This window comes from Strix aluco, chromosome 5 (assembly GCF_031877795.1).
Source record: "Strix aluco isolate bStrAlu1 chromosome 5, bStrAlu1.hap1, whole genome shotgun sequence".
NCBI lineage: Eukaryota > Metazoa > Chordata > Aves > Strigiformes > Strigidae > Strix > Strix aluco.
Window position 1 is genome coordinate 31,419,659 of NC_133935.1, and position 15,376 is coordinate 31,435,034.

At 45.6% G+C, this 15,376-nt stretch overlaps 1 protein-coding gene across 3 annotated transcripts in view; it reads left to right on the forward strand.

The window, feature by feature from the left end:
- CACNA1I (calcium voltage-gated channel subunit alpha1 I) overlaps positions 1-15,376 on the forward strand; it is a 94,388-nt gene that overhangs the window by 36,709 nt on the left and 42,303 nt on the right. For all 3 annotated transcript variants that reach the window (XM_074826702.1, XM_074826703.1, XM_074826704.1), the window contains exons 5-8: positions 466-781; positions 1,457-1,549; positions 10,709-11,015; positions 12,402-12,802. In XM_074826702.1, coding sequence (XP_074682803.1) covers positions 466-781; positions 1,457-1,549; positions 10,709-11,015; positions 12,402-12,802 — 1,117 coding nt within the window. The remainder of the gene's footprint in view (positions 1-465; positions 782-1,456; positions 1,550-10,708; positions 11,016-12,401; positions 12,803-15,376) is intronic.

The following is a 15,376-nucleotide window of genomic DNA, read 5'->3' on the forward strand; positions in this document are numbered from 1 at the left end:
TTTTAGAAGTACAGAAGGTTCACTGCCAAATGTTATAAAACATGTCCATCAACGGTTACATACATGAGCACATCACACTAAAGCCTGATGAACTTCCCTAATATCACTGCATCTGATTTAGCTTTGATGCTAATGGAGAGAGTGATCAGAATGCAAATCTCTGCATTCCAGCTTTTGTCTTCTCCATGCAAGAAGACTGTGTAATTTGGCTTTGGGTGATCTGATGGCAGGCAAAGCTCTGAAAACTGGGACTCACCCTGGAAATTTCCTGTTTTCCAGGAGCTCTGTCTTCCTCCCCCTCCCCCTTCCCCCTTCCCCTCTCCCTTCCCCTTCCGCAATAAACCTGGAAATCCCTTACTTGATGCAGTCCCTATGTCAGGATGGGAGCTCCCAGCTCCACCAGTGTTGCTGATGGGAAACTGTCTGTTACAGGAACTTTATGACTGTGTTTTTTTATCCTTGCAGACAAGGTGATATTGTCCTGCCCCCTTATTACCAACCTGAGGAAGATGATGAGATGCCCTTTATCTGCTCACTGTCAGGAGACAATGGAATTATGGGCTGTCACGAGATACCCCCAATGAAGGAGCGAGGCCATGAATGTTGTTTGGACAAGGACGATTATTATTACTACAACTCAGTCCGGCAAGAGTTCAACATCAGTGGCATGTGTGTCAACTGGAACCAGTACTACAACGTGTGCCGTACTGGCAATGCCAACCCGCACAAGGGTGCCATCAACTTTGACAACATTGGGTATGCCTGGATTGTGATATTTCAGGTAAGACTGAGTTAACCTCCTAACAAGGCTCAAGCTATTTTTCTTTCTTCCAACTCAATCTTTCTATGCTCCCATGATGGTTTCTGCAAGGTGTGATACAACTGCAGATAGAAAAGGGCCTTGTAACTAGTTTGACAAGAGAGACAGAGTCCACACCATGAACCGTGTTCTTGAAGATGGGGAGGGACATTCCACACCCTTGCTGAAATGAACTACACCCTTCGGGCTGACTTGTACCAGTTCTACCTTCAATCCAGATAACTATAGAAAAGGGGTCTTTTTTTTTTTTTTTTTAATTCCCAGCATGTGTTGCAGATGGGAACTAAAATCCGTGCCTTTTTTCTTTTCCACCGGCTGTACGCGGTGTCCAGTCCAAGGGGCACAGAAACCTGCTGCGGGTTTTCCCCTGCTGCGATCCAGGGAAATGAACTATTTTAATGAAATATTCCTGCTGTGGGCTAGCATGATTTCACAGGCTTTGACAGCATGCCAGTGTCACCAAGCAGTACCATGCTGATTTCCTGGAATGGAAATTTGGCCTCCTTGAAATGAATTGTTGTTTCTCACCTTCCTTAGGTTTCAACAGCCCTGCTAGTATCTGCCTGTATACACTGAGAAGTGAATTCTGGAAACCCACTTCCCTCCTGTTTCTTTTGTTGTTGTTTGCCTTTGCAGGTGATCACACTGGAAGGGTGGGTGGAGATCATGTACTATGTGATGGATGCCCATTCATTCTACAATTTTATCTACTTTATCTTGCTGATAATCGTAAGTATGAGACTTGATGACTGTCAGCATTTCAAGCTAAGAGCCTACAAAAACCAGGTGTTAGGTCAACACAGATACTGGGGAAACAAGCTGCTTAACCTGGATTTCTTCTAGGAATCGCAGGAACCCAGCTAGTTGATTTTCACTAAGAGTTGGTGGCAGGATCACATGGTTGTCAGCCAGGTTATTCTCTTTCACTCAAAAATATGCTCAGGATTGACTCCTAGACATATACATACCCAGTGTAGAATAATGTTGTCATTTGTAGATCCTCTCTCAAAGTTCCCCAAACCACTAGGCCCCAAAGCACAGAAAACTATTTCTGCATTTGCCCTCTTACTTGGTCTCTCTATACATTTTAAGCTCTTGAGTCACCCTTGAGTCATGTTTTATGGCTTTTGGCAGCACCTGGATTTCTCAGATTCAGGGTCTTGGATTCAGATTTTGTCAGATTCAGGGTCTGTCATGCTGAATTACTTCCTCACCATGAACAAAAAGGACCTGCTGCTCCAAAAGTGTCAGCAGTCCAACATAAACTGGCTGTGTAAGATCAATTGAGGCTGGTGGGGATGGAAAGAGAGAAGTGTGTCAGTGATAAGAACATAATAAGCAGTTTATAAGCCCTGTGGATTTATACAAGTGAAGTTTGAAGGTTGCTTTGCTGTAAGAATGTTTGTTGCGAATGCCTGGAAAGCGAGTTGAGAAACCTGGTGCCATTGCCTCTTCCATTCCTTAAGCCTCCTACATGTAAATGTATTTTCTTGGAGGGAATTTCCTGTTTCTAACAAGGGTTTTGTTTTATGAAGACTCTTGCACTTTTCCCATATGGGGACCGAAGTCAAGAGTAGAAGGAAAAGGCATAGGATGGATTATGAGAAGTATAAAATCTGTACACAGTACACAGTTTAGTTCTAGGTCACTTAGTAAGGACCTCAGTGTGTATTTCCAAGGCATACATGCATTTGGATGGCTGCTGAATGGACCTGGCTAAGACTCTGCTCTTCACCTACTACTTGTCCTATGTGGCCGTGCCCTCCCAGAAATAGGATCTCTGGAAGCAGTAACCCAGTAACAGACTCAGCTGGCACAAGATCTAGCTTAAATTCAAATTGACATGCAGTGACTTGAGAGCAAACAAACCTTAATCCAGTTTCTGGGAGAAGTTCTGCAGCCTGTACATAGGGGGAGTGACACCAAAAAAACTCTACTGGTCCATTCAGGTCAGAGAACTTACAAAAAAGCTGAATCTTCGTGGTATCCTTGATTTCTCCCTGCCTTCTGGCCTTCTACCATTACAAGGGAAAGACAAGGAGAGAAAACCAGAAAGATGACCTACTCCCTGTGGGCCGAAGCATAAGCCAGGGCAGCAGAGGTGAAATACACCTTAAGGAATGCCGCTTTTACTTTGAGGCTGGAGAGTCCCAAGGAGGGACAGTGCAGAGGTATGATTGCACAGGATGGAGGTGGGGAGTTCCCTGCAGTTCTGTTCCAAAAGGTAAACTGAACATCCGTTGCTTTTTGTTAGTTCAGAAAACAATTATTTCCCATAAAGTTTGTTCAGATCTCCCACTATGCAATAGATATTTAGTACCTAATTGCATTTTTAACTTTGAGCAGCATGGCCAGGACATCCAGATTTGTACAGTGTGCAGTTCGGCACAGAATTTATTCCTCGTCTCGGACACAGTCTCTCCCCGAGCCAGGGAGGACTGAGCAGAGTCAGTGTTTAACCACTGGGGTGGGCATGCCCATCTCCTGTAGACCAGTTCCAAAAACTGCCCCTCACCCCCTGCTCCAAACTACATAAATGCTGTCAGCATATTTTTGGTTTCTAAGCAGGAGCATACTTCTAGTGCTGGCTCATCTCATGTGGATTCCCAGTGATTCAAACTTTGTCTCTGAATTTGCAGGTGCCGAAAACCCTCAATTAAACACTCCATCTGAGATTTTACTGCAGAGTGTCATTGATATTTCCAGATACTCCCTCCTCATTTGCAGAAGGCATGTAGGTTTATTTCCAACAAACACAGTAGCACATGAACCTCAACTAACTCTGGGGACTGCTGAGAACAAAGGAGACATACGCTACATGGGGTATTTCCTTTGCCTTTGGTGGAGTTACACCAAGAAAGTATTTAGCCTTTCTGTTACCTTCTTTGCATGTGTAATGCATTTTTTGCAGCACATAGCAACATCACAGTGTGAACATGCTATCACTTGGTTTCATTTTCCCTCTGAGTCTTCTTATAGAAATGAGGATCCCTCTTCAAGTCTCATGAAGCACAGTCCTTCCAGCCTTTATCTTTCCCCCCTTCTCCATGGTTTGAAAGGCTGGGTTTCTAAGCAGGATTGCTCTGACAGTCATACTTCAAGCCCTGACCCTTTGCTTTCCCACATACATCCTAGCCTTGGCTCAAACTCACTCTGCTGGGGCTGGATCTCTGCAGCCTCTTCTTTAGAGCTATGCTTTCATCCATGACTTCTCCTTCTCTCACAGAGATATCTTCAAACACCTACCTAAGGGCATTACCTGCTACTGCTCATCTGTCAGGAGGAAGGCTCCACCACCTGGATATATTTTCAGCACAGTTAGGACTCCTGCACAGATGTGCTCCCCCAAGGGGAAGAGGCTGACCCTGGCACTCAGAGTGGTAAATACTGGTAAAAGCATTTTCTGTATTCAGCAAATTACAAATAGCTTCCCCCTCCACCAGAGATCAGGGAGGTGACCTGAAGGAAGTACTACTTTCACCTCTCTGGTCAGTGTCTCATTTGGGTCTTCCTGCTTGAGGTCCAGCTGTCTGTCACCTCTCCAGCCACTGGTGTGGCTCCTGGACTAGAGAAAGCTTTCCTGACATCTCAGGCTGGCATCCACATTGCAGCACTCAGTGGCCGCCTTGAAGTACTCTGTGCTTACACATAGAATCATAGAATACCAGGTTGGAAGTGACCCCAAGGATCATCTGGCCCAACCTTTTTGGTAAAAGCATGGTCTAGACAAGATGGCCCAGCACCCTGTCTAGCTGAATCTTAAAGTGGCCAATGCTGGGGAATCCACCACTCCTTAGTGAGATTATTCCAGTGGCTGATTGTTCTCATTGTGAAAAATTTTCCTCTTGTGTCCAATTGTAATCTCCCCAGGAGTAACTTGTACCCACTACCCTTCATCTTTTCCAAGTGAATACCTGGAAAATGAATATGAGATGGAGTGAATACTCCATCTTCTTTGTAGGCACCCTTTAAATACTGGAACATGGTGATAAGGTCTCCCCTAAGTCTTCTCAAGACTGAACAAACCCAATTCTCTCAACCTTTCCTCATATGACAGGCTTCCCAGTCCCTTGATCATCTTTGTGGCCCTCCTCTGGACCCTCTCCAGCCTGTCCACATCTTTTTGGTATAGCAGGGACCAAACCAGAACACAGTGTTCCAGGTGTGGCCTGACAAGTGCTGAGTAGAGTGGGGTAATCACTTCTTTATCTCTTCTGGTGATGCCCTTGTTGATGCAACCCAACATCCTGTTGGCTGCAGCACACTGTTCGCTCATATTGAGCTTGTTGTCCACCAGGATCCCCAGGTGCCTTTCCAGAGACCTGCTTTCCATCCAGGTACATCCCAGTCTGTGCTGCACTCCTGGATTATGTTTTCCCAGGTGCGAGACCTTACACTTGTCCTTGTTGAACTTCATGAGGTTCTTGTTAGCCCACTCTCCTAGCCTATCCAGGTCTTCCTGCAGGGCGTCTCTCCCTTCTGAAGTGTCCACTTCCCACTCAATTTGGTATCATCATCAAACTTCATCAAGGTACACTTGATTCCATCATCCAAATCACTTACAAAGATATTAAACAGCATTGGGCCCAATGTTGGTCCCTGGGGGACCCCACTTGTGACAAGTTGCCAGTTTGAAAAAGAGCTATTTACCACCACCTTCTGGGAGCCAGTTCCCCACCCACCGCACAGACCACTTGTCTAGACTGTAACGTATCAGTTTCTCTCAGAGGAGGCTGTGGGGAACCATATCGGAAGCCTTGGAGAAATCCAGGTAGACAGTGTCTACTGCTTGCCCCACATCAGCTGAGCAGGTTACTTTGTCATAGAAGGTGATCAGGTTTGTCAAGCATGAATTTCCCAAGGTGAAATCGTGCTGACTTTTCCCAATTACGTGCTTCATTTGACTTGTGATATCCCCCAGGAAGATTTGTTCCATAACTTTCCCAGGGATTGAAGACTGATGGGCCTATAATTTCCTGGGTACTCTTAAGAACTTCCAGTAGTTGGGGGTGACATTAGCCTTCTTTCAGTCTTCTGGGACATCCCCATCTCCACAACTTCTCAAAGATTATAGAAAACAGCCTCACAATGACATCAGACAGCTCTCAACACCCTCAGGTGGATAACATCAGGGCCAATCAATTTGTAGGGGTCAAGCTCCTGTAATATAGTTCGCACACCAACTCTTCCTTCACTGACAATGGGTCTGTGTTTGCATCAATCTGGATTTTTATTTTCAAGGCCTGGGGCTCAACAGTGCTGGTAAAGACAGAGGTGAAGAAAGTGTTGAGAACCTCTGCCTTATCAGCATTGTTGGTGATTAATTCACCTCTCTGTTTAATAGTGGGCCAATATTTTCCTGCTGTTTCTGCTTGTTGTTTATGTAGCTGAAGAACCCTTTCTTGTAGTTTTGACATCTCTGTCCAATTTCAATTTGAGCTGAGCTTTTGCTCATCTAACTGCCTCTCTGCACACCCTGGCAATGCCCTTGTAGTTCTCATTGGGTATTCATCCTCTTTTCCATCTCCGATACGCTTCTCTCTTGGTTTTGAGCAGACTCAGAAGCTCGCAGTTAAGTCAAGGGGGTTTCCCACTCCGCCTACTTCCCTTACCTTTAAAGGGAATGAACTGGTTTTGTGCTTGCAGGAGAGCGTTCTTGAAGCACTTGCTAGCTCCTTTATCCTCTGTGGAATCTTCTCATGGAAGCTCTGGGTGAGCTGAAGTTTGCTCTTCTAAAATCTAAAACCTTTGTCTTAGTATTAACCTTCAGCATGCTCAGGAGGATCCCAAACTCCACAATATTGTGATCACTGCAGCCAAGACCATCACTAACTGAGATATAACAAAGCAGGTTTTCTTGGTTTGTGAGTAGCAAGTCCAGCAGTGCCTCATTTCTGGTTGGCACATCTAACTTTTTTATGAGGAAGCAGTCCTCTACGCATTTCAGGAACTTGATGGATGATGTGTGAGCTGCTGTATTGTTCTTCCAACAAATGTCTGGGTAGTTGAAGTCACCCATAGGAACCAGGTTCTGTTAAGTGACCCAAATATTGCTTTGTTGGCCTTATCATCTTGGTTTGGAGTTTGGTAGCAGATGCCTACTGTATAATCCCCTTTGGACACAATCCCTCTGATCTTGACCCAGAGACATTCTATAGGGCTTCCACAATTGCTGTAGTTGACTTCTATGCATTCAAGCTTCTCCTTACCACAGAGCATGATTCCTCCACTTCTTCTTCCCTGCCTATGTTTACGAAACAGCCTATAGCCATCCCTCACAATCCTCCAGTTACATGAATTGTCCCACCATGTTTCAGTTATTCCTATATCATAACTTTCAGACTGGGCATGGAGCTCCAGTTCCTCCTGTTTGTTTCCCAGGCTGCTTGCATTGATATACATACACTTGAGGTGGTTGGTCTTCTGGTTCACATCCTGGGAGGCAGCTAAGGAACATTTGTCACTGCTCTGGTTGGCCTGGCTTATTTCCCAGTTAGTTGCAATGGCTATGCATTGCCCCTTTGGACCCTGCCCCCAGAGTCCTTCAGTTTAAATCTCACCTCACCAAGTTGGCTAGCCTGCTGCCAAAGATTTCCTTGCTTCTTCTAGGCAGGTGGATCTCATCCCTCCCTAGCAGGTTATAGTCATCAGAGAATGTCTCATTGTTATAAAAGCCAAAGCCCTCACAGCAGCACAAGTCATGAAGCCAGAAGTTGATTTGCATTATAAGTCTATTTCTGGCTGCACCTTTTCCTCTAACTGATAAAATGGGAGAAAAGATAACTTGAGCATCATTACTTTTTGCTTGCACCCTCAGGGCTTTGTAGTCTTCCTTGAATCTGCCCAGGTTTCAGCTTGCGGTATCATTCATGCGTGAAAGAGTAGCAATGGATAGTAGTCTGTGCTTTTGACAAGTTGTTGCAACATCTCGGACCTTAGCTCCTGGAAGGTAACATACCTCTCATGATTCCTTGTCAGACAGATGGGTGTCTCAGTGTCGCTCAACAGAGAGTCACCCACTGCAAGCACTTGTTGCCTCTTTTTGCAGTATCCACTGTGTGCTGCTGGTGCAGTTTCTCCTTGCAGACGTTGCTCATGGGTGTCTACAGCTGTCTTGGGCTGAAAAAGACCAAGGGTCTGCTTAATTAAAGTACAGCTTAGTCTCAGGGCTGAATGGGACTCCTGTGTTTGGGCTCTGAATCAATGGTCTCCTTCTGCCTCTGTCAGATGCTTTGTCTGACTCCATGTCAGACACTTTTGGTCTCCCCACTCAGCTAGCTGAGATGGATCGCTCAATTACAAGCCATCTGGGACCCTTCCTGTCCTTCTGCTAGCTGGGAGCCAGTGTCAAACTTGGCAGAGCCTTAGAGTTTATGGACTTGCCTGTCATCTTAAGGATTAAACAAGATCATTTGTTTTGTGTTTGATGTTCCTAGCTAAGAGGTTTAAGGAGTGGGGCTTGTTTGCCATATCCAGACCTCTCACTCCTCCCCTTTTTGGTCATCTGGTGGTAGATCACAGCAAATGGTGCCTGTGAGGTCAGGGCTTGGTGATGTGAGACCTGAACCCCTCTCCAGATTCAAGCCCAGGTTGACAGTGTGACCCTTCTTGAGGGTATCTTGTTGCCCTCAGCTCCTCTGCTTGTAGCCTAGAGAGAAGGTGTTGCAAGTCTTAATCGATTGTTGTTTGTGGAGTTGTTGGAAGTTGCAAAGTACCAGTGTCACAATTGGTGTTCCAGAAATGCATGCATAGCTGGTGTCCAGCTTCCAGCCCTGCCTCACTCAGGGCAAGCTGGAGGAGATAACAGAAGGGGCAAGCCCGTGTGAGTGTTGTATGGTGCTGAGGGGCAAAAGGGCAGGAGAGTGCATCGGAGAAGAATTTGGATTCCTAGTCATAATCTCATCAGTGAAAACATGCAAGACATCATGGACTAGGGAAAATCTTCGGGGAAGGCAAAGGAATCTGAACAAGGCATTGTCTTAATTTTCAAGGTCACATACAGAAGCTGAAGGGAAAATAGGCTGAAATTTGAGCAGGAGGAGAGGGAAGAGAAGGGTTCAGTGATGAATGGAAACAGAATTAGAACAGCTTTGAAGGGTGCTGAGAGGAGGAGAAGGAAAAAAAAGCACCCTTTATTTTGAGATGGTTTATTGTCCTTGTGTTGAATCTGATTGGGAAGGGTTTCATGTTTCAAAGGCTTATTCAGATGCTAGCAGGGACCACCCCCCTTTGAAATACTGAGAGCCACTGTATTGAGCTTCCAGACAGAGCTGCTGGGCACTTGTGTGCAAGAGAAAGAGACAACCAAGGGGGCAAGCTGGTGGGGAAATGTCAAGGGCTGTGCACTGAGGGCAAGGCTGCTTGGACAGATAAAAAAAGCTGGGGTATTTGGTGAAAAAACGTCCACCTTTTCCATGCATGAGAGAGGGGGTCACGTTATTGCCACCTTTTCTTGCCCTCTCCCCTTTGCTGGAAGGGATATATGGAGGAGGACACATGCATGAAGATAAGGGCAGGACTAGATCCAACTCTGTGTCAGAGCTGTTTGCTTGGAAAGGAGAGACAGGGAGATGAGACTGAGTCCTGCGTGGGTTCATACAGGAGGAACATGGTGCAAGGATGTCCATTGGCAGGGATGCTTGTTGTCCAGGGGAAGTGGAAATCTTGAGCTGGTGCTTCCTCTCTTCCTGGGGTTCAGAGCAGCACAGACATGTGGTCCTTGTTCAGATGTCAGACTCTCTGTTTTATCAACGTCATATCACCACTTATGGTTCTACAGGGAGTAGGCATCAATCAAAACTTCATAGTTTTTGAGAATGATTTTGAATGTGATTACCAGCCCTTTTATGTATGAAATTCTCATCATATTGAAGCCCAGGTTTTATCCTAAGTGTAATGGATAGATCTCCTAGTGGAGATCCACCCGTAATTTCATAATATGTAACACTGAGAGTGAGATTTTTAGCTCCAGATCTCTCAGCACCAAGAAATATTTCCTCTATTTTACAGATAGAAAAACTGAGGCAAAGGAAGCTTAAAGGGAACATCCAAAAGTGTAAAATAAGCCTTGGTAGACTTTTTTTTTTGGCTTCTGTATGGAGAATAGGAAGAACTTGGGCATTTTTGTTTGTTTCTAAGAATTTGGGGCAGTGGGTTGCGTTTGGTTTTGTATTCAAAATGGAAAGCCTACCTAGCTTGGAGGACAAATAAATTAGGTGCTAATATAATATGTCTAGTATCAGAAGAATAGAAAATGAGCAAGGAAGCTCTGTTTTGCCAGACTATTTGGTGTCCTTCTTAAAGTCATTAGTTTTTGTAAACTTGTCTTTGAGTTTAAGAACTCATTCATTTCAGCAAAGTGCCATCTCCCTGTATGGTGAATTAAGGTGTAAATGGTAGAAACAAATAAAATGCTCCGAGAATACTGACATGTCCTCCAAGAACTGAAGACCATAAATGACAGTGCATGATTTTTCCAATAGTAAAGGAGCAAGCAGAGAAGAAAGCAACCAAACTACCAAACTAGTCCTCTGTCTCCCACCCTCTCTTTAACACAGGGGAGAGGGGAAAAAAAAAGTCCAGTTTTCATCAAACCCTTTGCAGGCAACTTCTAAGTGACTTGCTAAAGGTCCTAAAGCCTGCCAAAAGCTGGGCTTGTGTTTCCTGAATTTCAGTTCAGAGCTCTAACTTCTGCATGGAAATGACATCGAGTGAGTTCTCAACAACAAGCTCAGCCAGCGCTGCCTTTCTCTGAAATCCCATCTCCACGGTTCCCATTCCTCTGTCTGCTTCCAGTCACTTTCACCTCCTCTATTCTCTTACATTCCTGCTGCCTCATGTTCTTCCTTGTGCTGACATTGGCTGTCCCTTCTTCTCCTTTGCGACTAGGTGGGCTCCTTCTTCATGATTAACCTGTGCCTGGTGGTCATCGCCACACAGTTCTCAGAGACCAAGCAGCGGGAGCACCAGCTGATGCAGGAGCAGAGAGCCCGGTACCTCTCCTCCAGCACTGTTGCCAGCTACATGGAGCCGGGAGACTGCTATGAAGAGATCTTCCAATATGTTTGTCACATCGTGCGCAAAGCTAAACGCCGCACCCTTGGCCTGTACAACAGCATACAGAGCTGGCGCCAGGGCCACGTGGAGCCAAGCGATGCCAAGCTAGGCATGAACAAGAAAAGCCAAAGGCACTACAGTAAGGATTGCATGGGTAAATCTGGAAATACCAATAGTGGAAATGTGAGAGTGGCTGGGAGCATCTCCATGTGCCAGCTTGCCAAAGGACCTGTGCCTACAAAACACAGAATTAGAATTAATATTGACCATTGAGCATGGGGCCATGGGCAGTGCACCAGACCAGCAAGGTGGGGATGACCAGCAAGAATAGGAATGAAACAGGGGTGACCAGCAGGGAATGTGGGAAACCCAGATCTGAAACCCAGAGACCATAATGGGATAACATTGAAGGCACTGGCTGAAGCTTGTAAAGGGTTTCAGGTCTGGTATAGCAGGGTGATGATAGCAGCTGGGGAGAGAGAACTATTAAAGGGATATGATGGAGTGGGACTAAGGATTGGACTCGGTGACACAGCAGGTCCCCCAGAGCTCTTCTCTCAAACTGAGTTGATGTGGGACCTCAAGAGAGAGGCAAAGGGAATAGAATTGCAATAGGGTGTCTTCTGAACCAAAGGAGCAATACTGAAGAAGTCAGTTTGATATGCAAGGGCAATGGCAACAATTTCTGTTGATGGGAGCACATGCTGCTGTTGTATAAAATTAGACACAAGATACTATTTAAATTGCATTCCTGGCCTGAAAAGTGACTGTAAAAATGGTTTTATAGAGTTAATATTAACTGCCTACCAATGTCTTTCCTAAGTTATGCTCCCATTAACGAGCAAAAAGGTGGATTTTCCTTCAGCTGGTCTTGCATACTCAGTCTTTCATTTTCTTTACTTGCTGGGAGAAAAAATTCTTCAGGCTTCATGCACTGTATTAATGATTTAATTGCTTCATTCCCCCGGTGTTCATTTGATCTTCCAGGCCCAACTGGAGGATCAAGGAACACAAACTTAGTTTTCTCACTGAAGTCGGGAGATCCATTCTGATTCAGAGTGCATGGACTATCATTTCCTGGATTCTTGAGATGCTTTGCTAATAAAGCTTCCCTAATTTACAGAGTCCAGCTCGGCATGTGGGTTCTTTGACCCCACTTGCAGCAGTTCAGGCCAAAAGCAGCCCTCGTGATCATTTTTCCCTCAGTTCCCGCTAACTCAAGCTGCTGAGTCTCAAGCTGTGATTCTTGCATCAGACAAAACAGTTCTTCCTCCGTGGACATGAACCCCCCATTGAGCCTAATCACTGACAGCTGAACAGTACCATGCCTTCTAGCCAGTCAGTGTAAAGCCCCCAACAGCAATGACTTTTATTGCTGCTCTTGAGATGATATACCAGTGTTTAGTCATCCTTTCAGCTAAAAAGCCCAGTTACCCTGTCTAAATACCCAAAAGCCAAAGAGATGCCCAGTTGTGATGTCTTTCTCAAAGCATTCTCTTGTAAATGTGATCATTTCTCTCCCCAGGGCTTTGCCAGCAGCATAACTCTCTTGACTGCCCTCCTCAGGGCTTGGTCCAGCCCATTGCTGTGACAACAACCTCTGATCCCACCAACTGCCCCCGATGCCATAGAGGGGAGCATGAAGTATCCCAAAGGCTCTCTGTCCTGGATAACGCTGACTCAGACCAGGATGGAGGAGCCAGCGAACAGGAGGGAGAGGGCAGCAGAGAGGACCAGGGTGCCTCGGCACTGGAGAAGGAGGAGGAGGAGGTGGAAGGCGGCGGACGGCTGAAGCTCTGCAGTGACATGTGGCGAGAAGTGAGGGTCAAGCTTCGAGGGATTGTCGACAGCAAGTACTTCAACCGTGGGATCATGATTGCAATTCTAGTAAACACTATCAGCATGGGCATCGAGCATCATGAGCAGGTAAGTCTTCTCAGGGCACAGAGTGGGCAGCGGGAACTGGTGAGCCCTGCTTGGGGTTATAGCCTTGCTAAGCAGCTAATGCAACTTGGTGGTGTCAGAGATTGAGAAATTGGGACCCCAGACCACAGCACAGATGGTCCCAGCATGGCTTTGGAGAAAACCTCAGGATCTTGCAGGGTCTTTTCTTTCTTACCCCTGCACTTAATCACTTAGCTGTCTCCATGTATTTTCCTCTCAGCTCTCTTCAATCCCTTTCTTTTCCTCCTCCCTGCTCACTTTTATCCCTCTGTTTTTCTTTTTTACCCTGTCTTCTCTTTCCATCTGCTTCTGTTTCCTTCACCCTCGTCTCTTCCATCTTCCTCATCTCTCTCTCTCTCATTTCTCTCTTCATTAGCTTACTGAATCCTTAGTCTATTCACTTAATTTAATGTGCCCTCTGGGGATGTCACAGGCACTCCACCAGCATCTCAATTCAAATCCATCAGCTTGCTAGCCTTTCCAGCTTAATTAAGAGATGCCTGAGCACAGTCTATCTATACCAGAAGGCTAGGATAGGCACCACCTCCCATCTCCAGTCATTTTGGGGACTCAGATGGCTTGAGCCTTTCCTTTGACCTGACAGCAAGAAGTGATAGATAGGTCAGACATAGACAGCAGGTGTGGGCACAGGTTTGATTTTCATGCCAATAGTTTGCAGGCAGCTCTGAGTCAGCAGTGCACTTTATCCTAATGACAGAGTTGCAAGATGGAGAAGGATTGTGTGCCCTCATTTTATAGCTGGGAAACAGGCTGTGTCTACTTTGTGATGTGCAGAGCCAGCTTCAGAGGGTGTTAAGCATGCCCGTGACCTTACATCTGCATTGCTGGCTGGTAGCTCTGTTGCACTTTACGTTAAAGGAGTCCATGCTGTACATCCATGTCTCAGATCTATGCCACCAGTCTGAACGTGACCGGGATTCACTTCAGATCACAAAAACAAGAGTTCACTCCACTACTGAGATGCTGAATACGTGGAAGCTTTGGAGACAAGGTGAAGTCTAATCCTGAACATGGTCTCAAGCAGCAAAGAGACAAGCAGTGAGTCTGGTTCAAGCAAGGCACTCAGCTTTGTCCTGTGCTGCATCAGGATGGAGGTCTTGACACCCAGGGTATCTTAAATTCCCTGTTGAGGCAACACAGTGTCTGAGCCAGTATTTAAAGCCTCAGATGTCTGGATCCCACCCACATACCAAGCATTAGACCATTTTTCAAAGCTCAGCTACTTGCTGATACAAGGATGAGAAACCTTAATTTGATCCCAGAATTAAAACTGCACTGGATGCCTCAGTACCAGAAAAATACTGGCAGGAGCTCAGAGGAGAGGAGAATGAAGAAGAGGCTGGAGGGGTTGACTCATGAAAATAGATAAAAAAGAGCAATGTATTTATCACGTAGCAGAGAGATGAGTAAGGGTTGAAGCCCAGGACAATACGAAAACTGCCCACTGATGTTTCAAAGATGAGAGCATCAAGCAGGGAGACCCATTGTTCATTTCCGTTTATTGGAGACAGCATGAATTAAGAGTTTATCAGAAGAATATTTGAGCTGGAGGTAGAGAATTCACTCTCATGTTCTAGCTATTGTGAGTGCAGATGTAAGCCCTTCTAGGCTGCCTCTGCTGTGTTTGTACAGCTCACAGCAGAGTGGGATCTGCCTGCAGCCTTGGGGTTTCTAGTAGCAGGTTATCAATGATGCATCCTTAAATTTATGCTATCGCTTTTTATCCATAAGTAGCTAGGAAAAGCTTATGACCTTGCATGCTGTTTCTACTAGAAAGAGATGTCAGACAAATTGATCATAACTGAAAAATGTGGTGCAGTCTGTTTATTTAAAATATGTATACTGAATTCTGTTTCCCTGGCACAAGATTAAAAAATAAAAAATATTCAGACCATACCATGAATTCCAGGTTCTTTTCAGTCAGCAGTTAACTTGAAAACACACAGGCATTTGCACTTCCCTTTGCTCTCTTCATTTTTCCTTAAGTCATGCTATCAGTACATGATACAGTCTGAGAGACTGGTGCTTCATTGCCTCGTTTTTTCTCCTTCCTTTCTCTTTTCCTGTTATTTTTCCTCCCAGAAACACAAATTTTCACAGAACAATATCCAGCAAAACCCCTCTGCCCAGAGATCTGTGATTTGCAGGGTGGTGGCATCCTATGACTGAAGTAGCTTCTGTTGCTTCAGCTGCTTCATCATATGAATGTCTCCTGACATAGAGCTAATGCATACAGAGACCTCTCAAGCTTTTATTTTCTGGTGCATGGGAGATCACAATCCCAGCCACTCTCTGGGGACGTATCTGGCTGGGCAAGAGGACGTGTGAAGGTGTCACAGGTTTGAGCAGTACTGGGAGTAGCTCACGGCACATCAGTCAGCTCCTCGCTGCTTCATTGTTTATGGACTATACACAGGTGAGCTGGCCTGCTGACCAAAGCAACCACCACCCATCAGGTTAAGGGGTGAGAGAGACTGCAGGAGCCAGGCACAAGGTTCAGGCTTAGACACAGAGGGACCTGGGGGACAGAGCCCA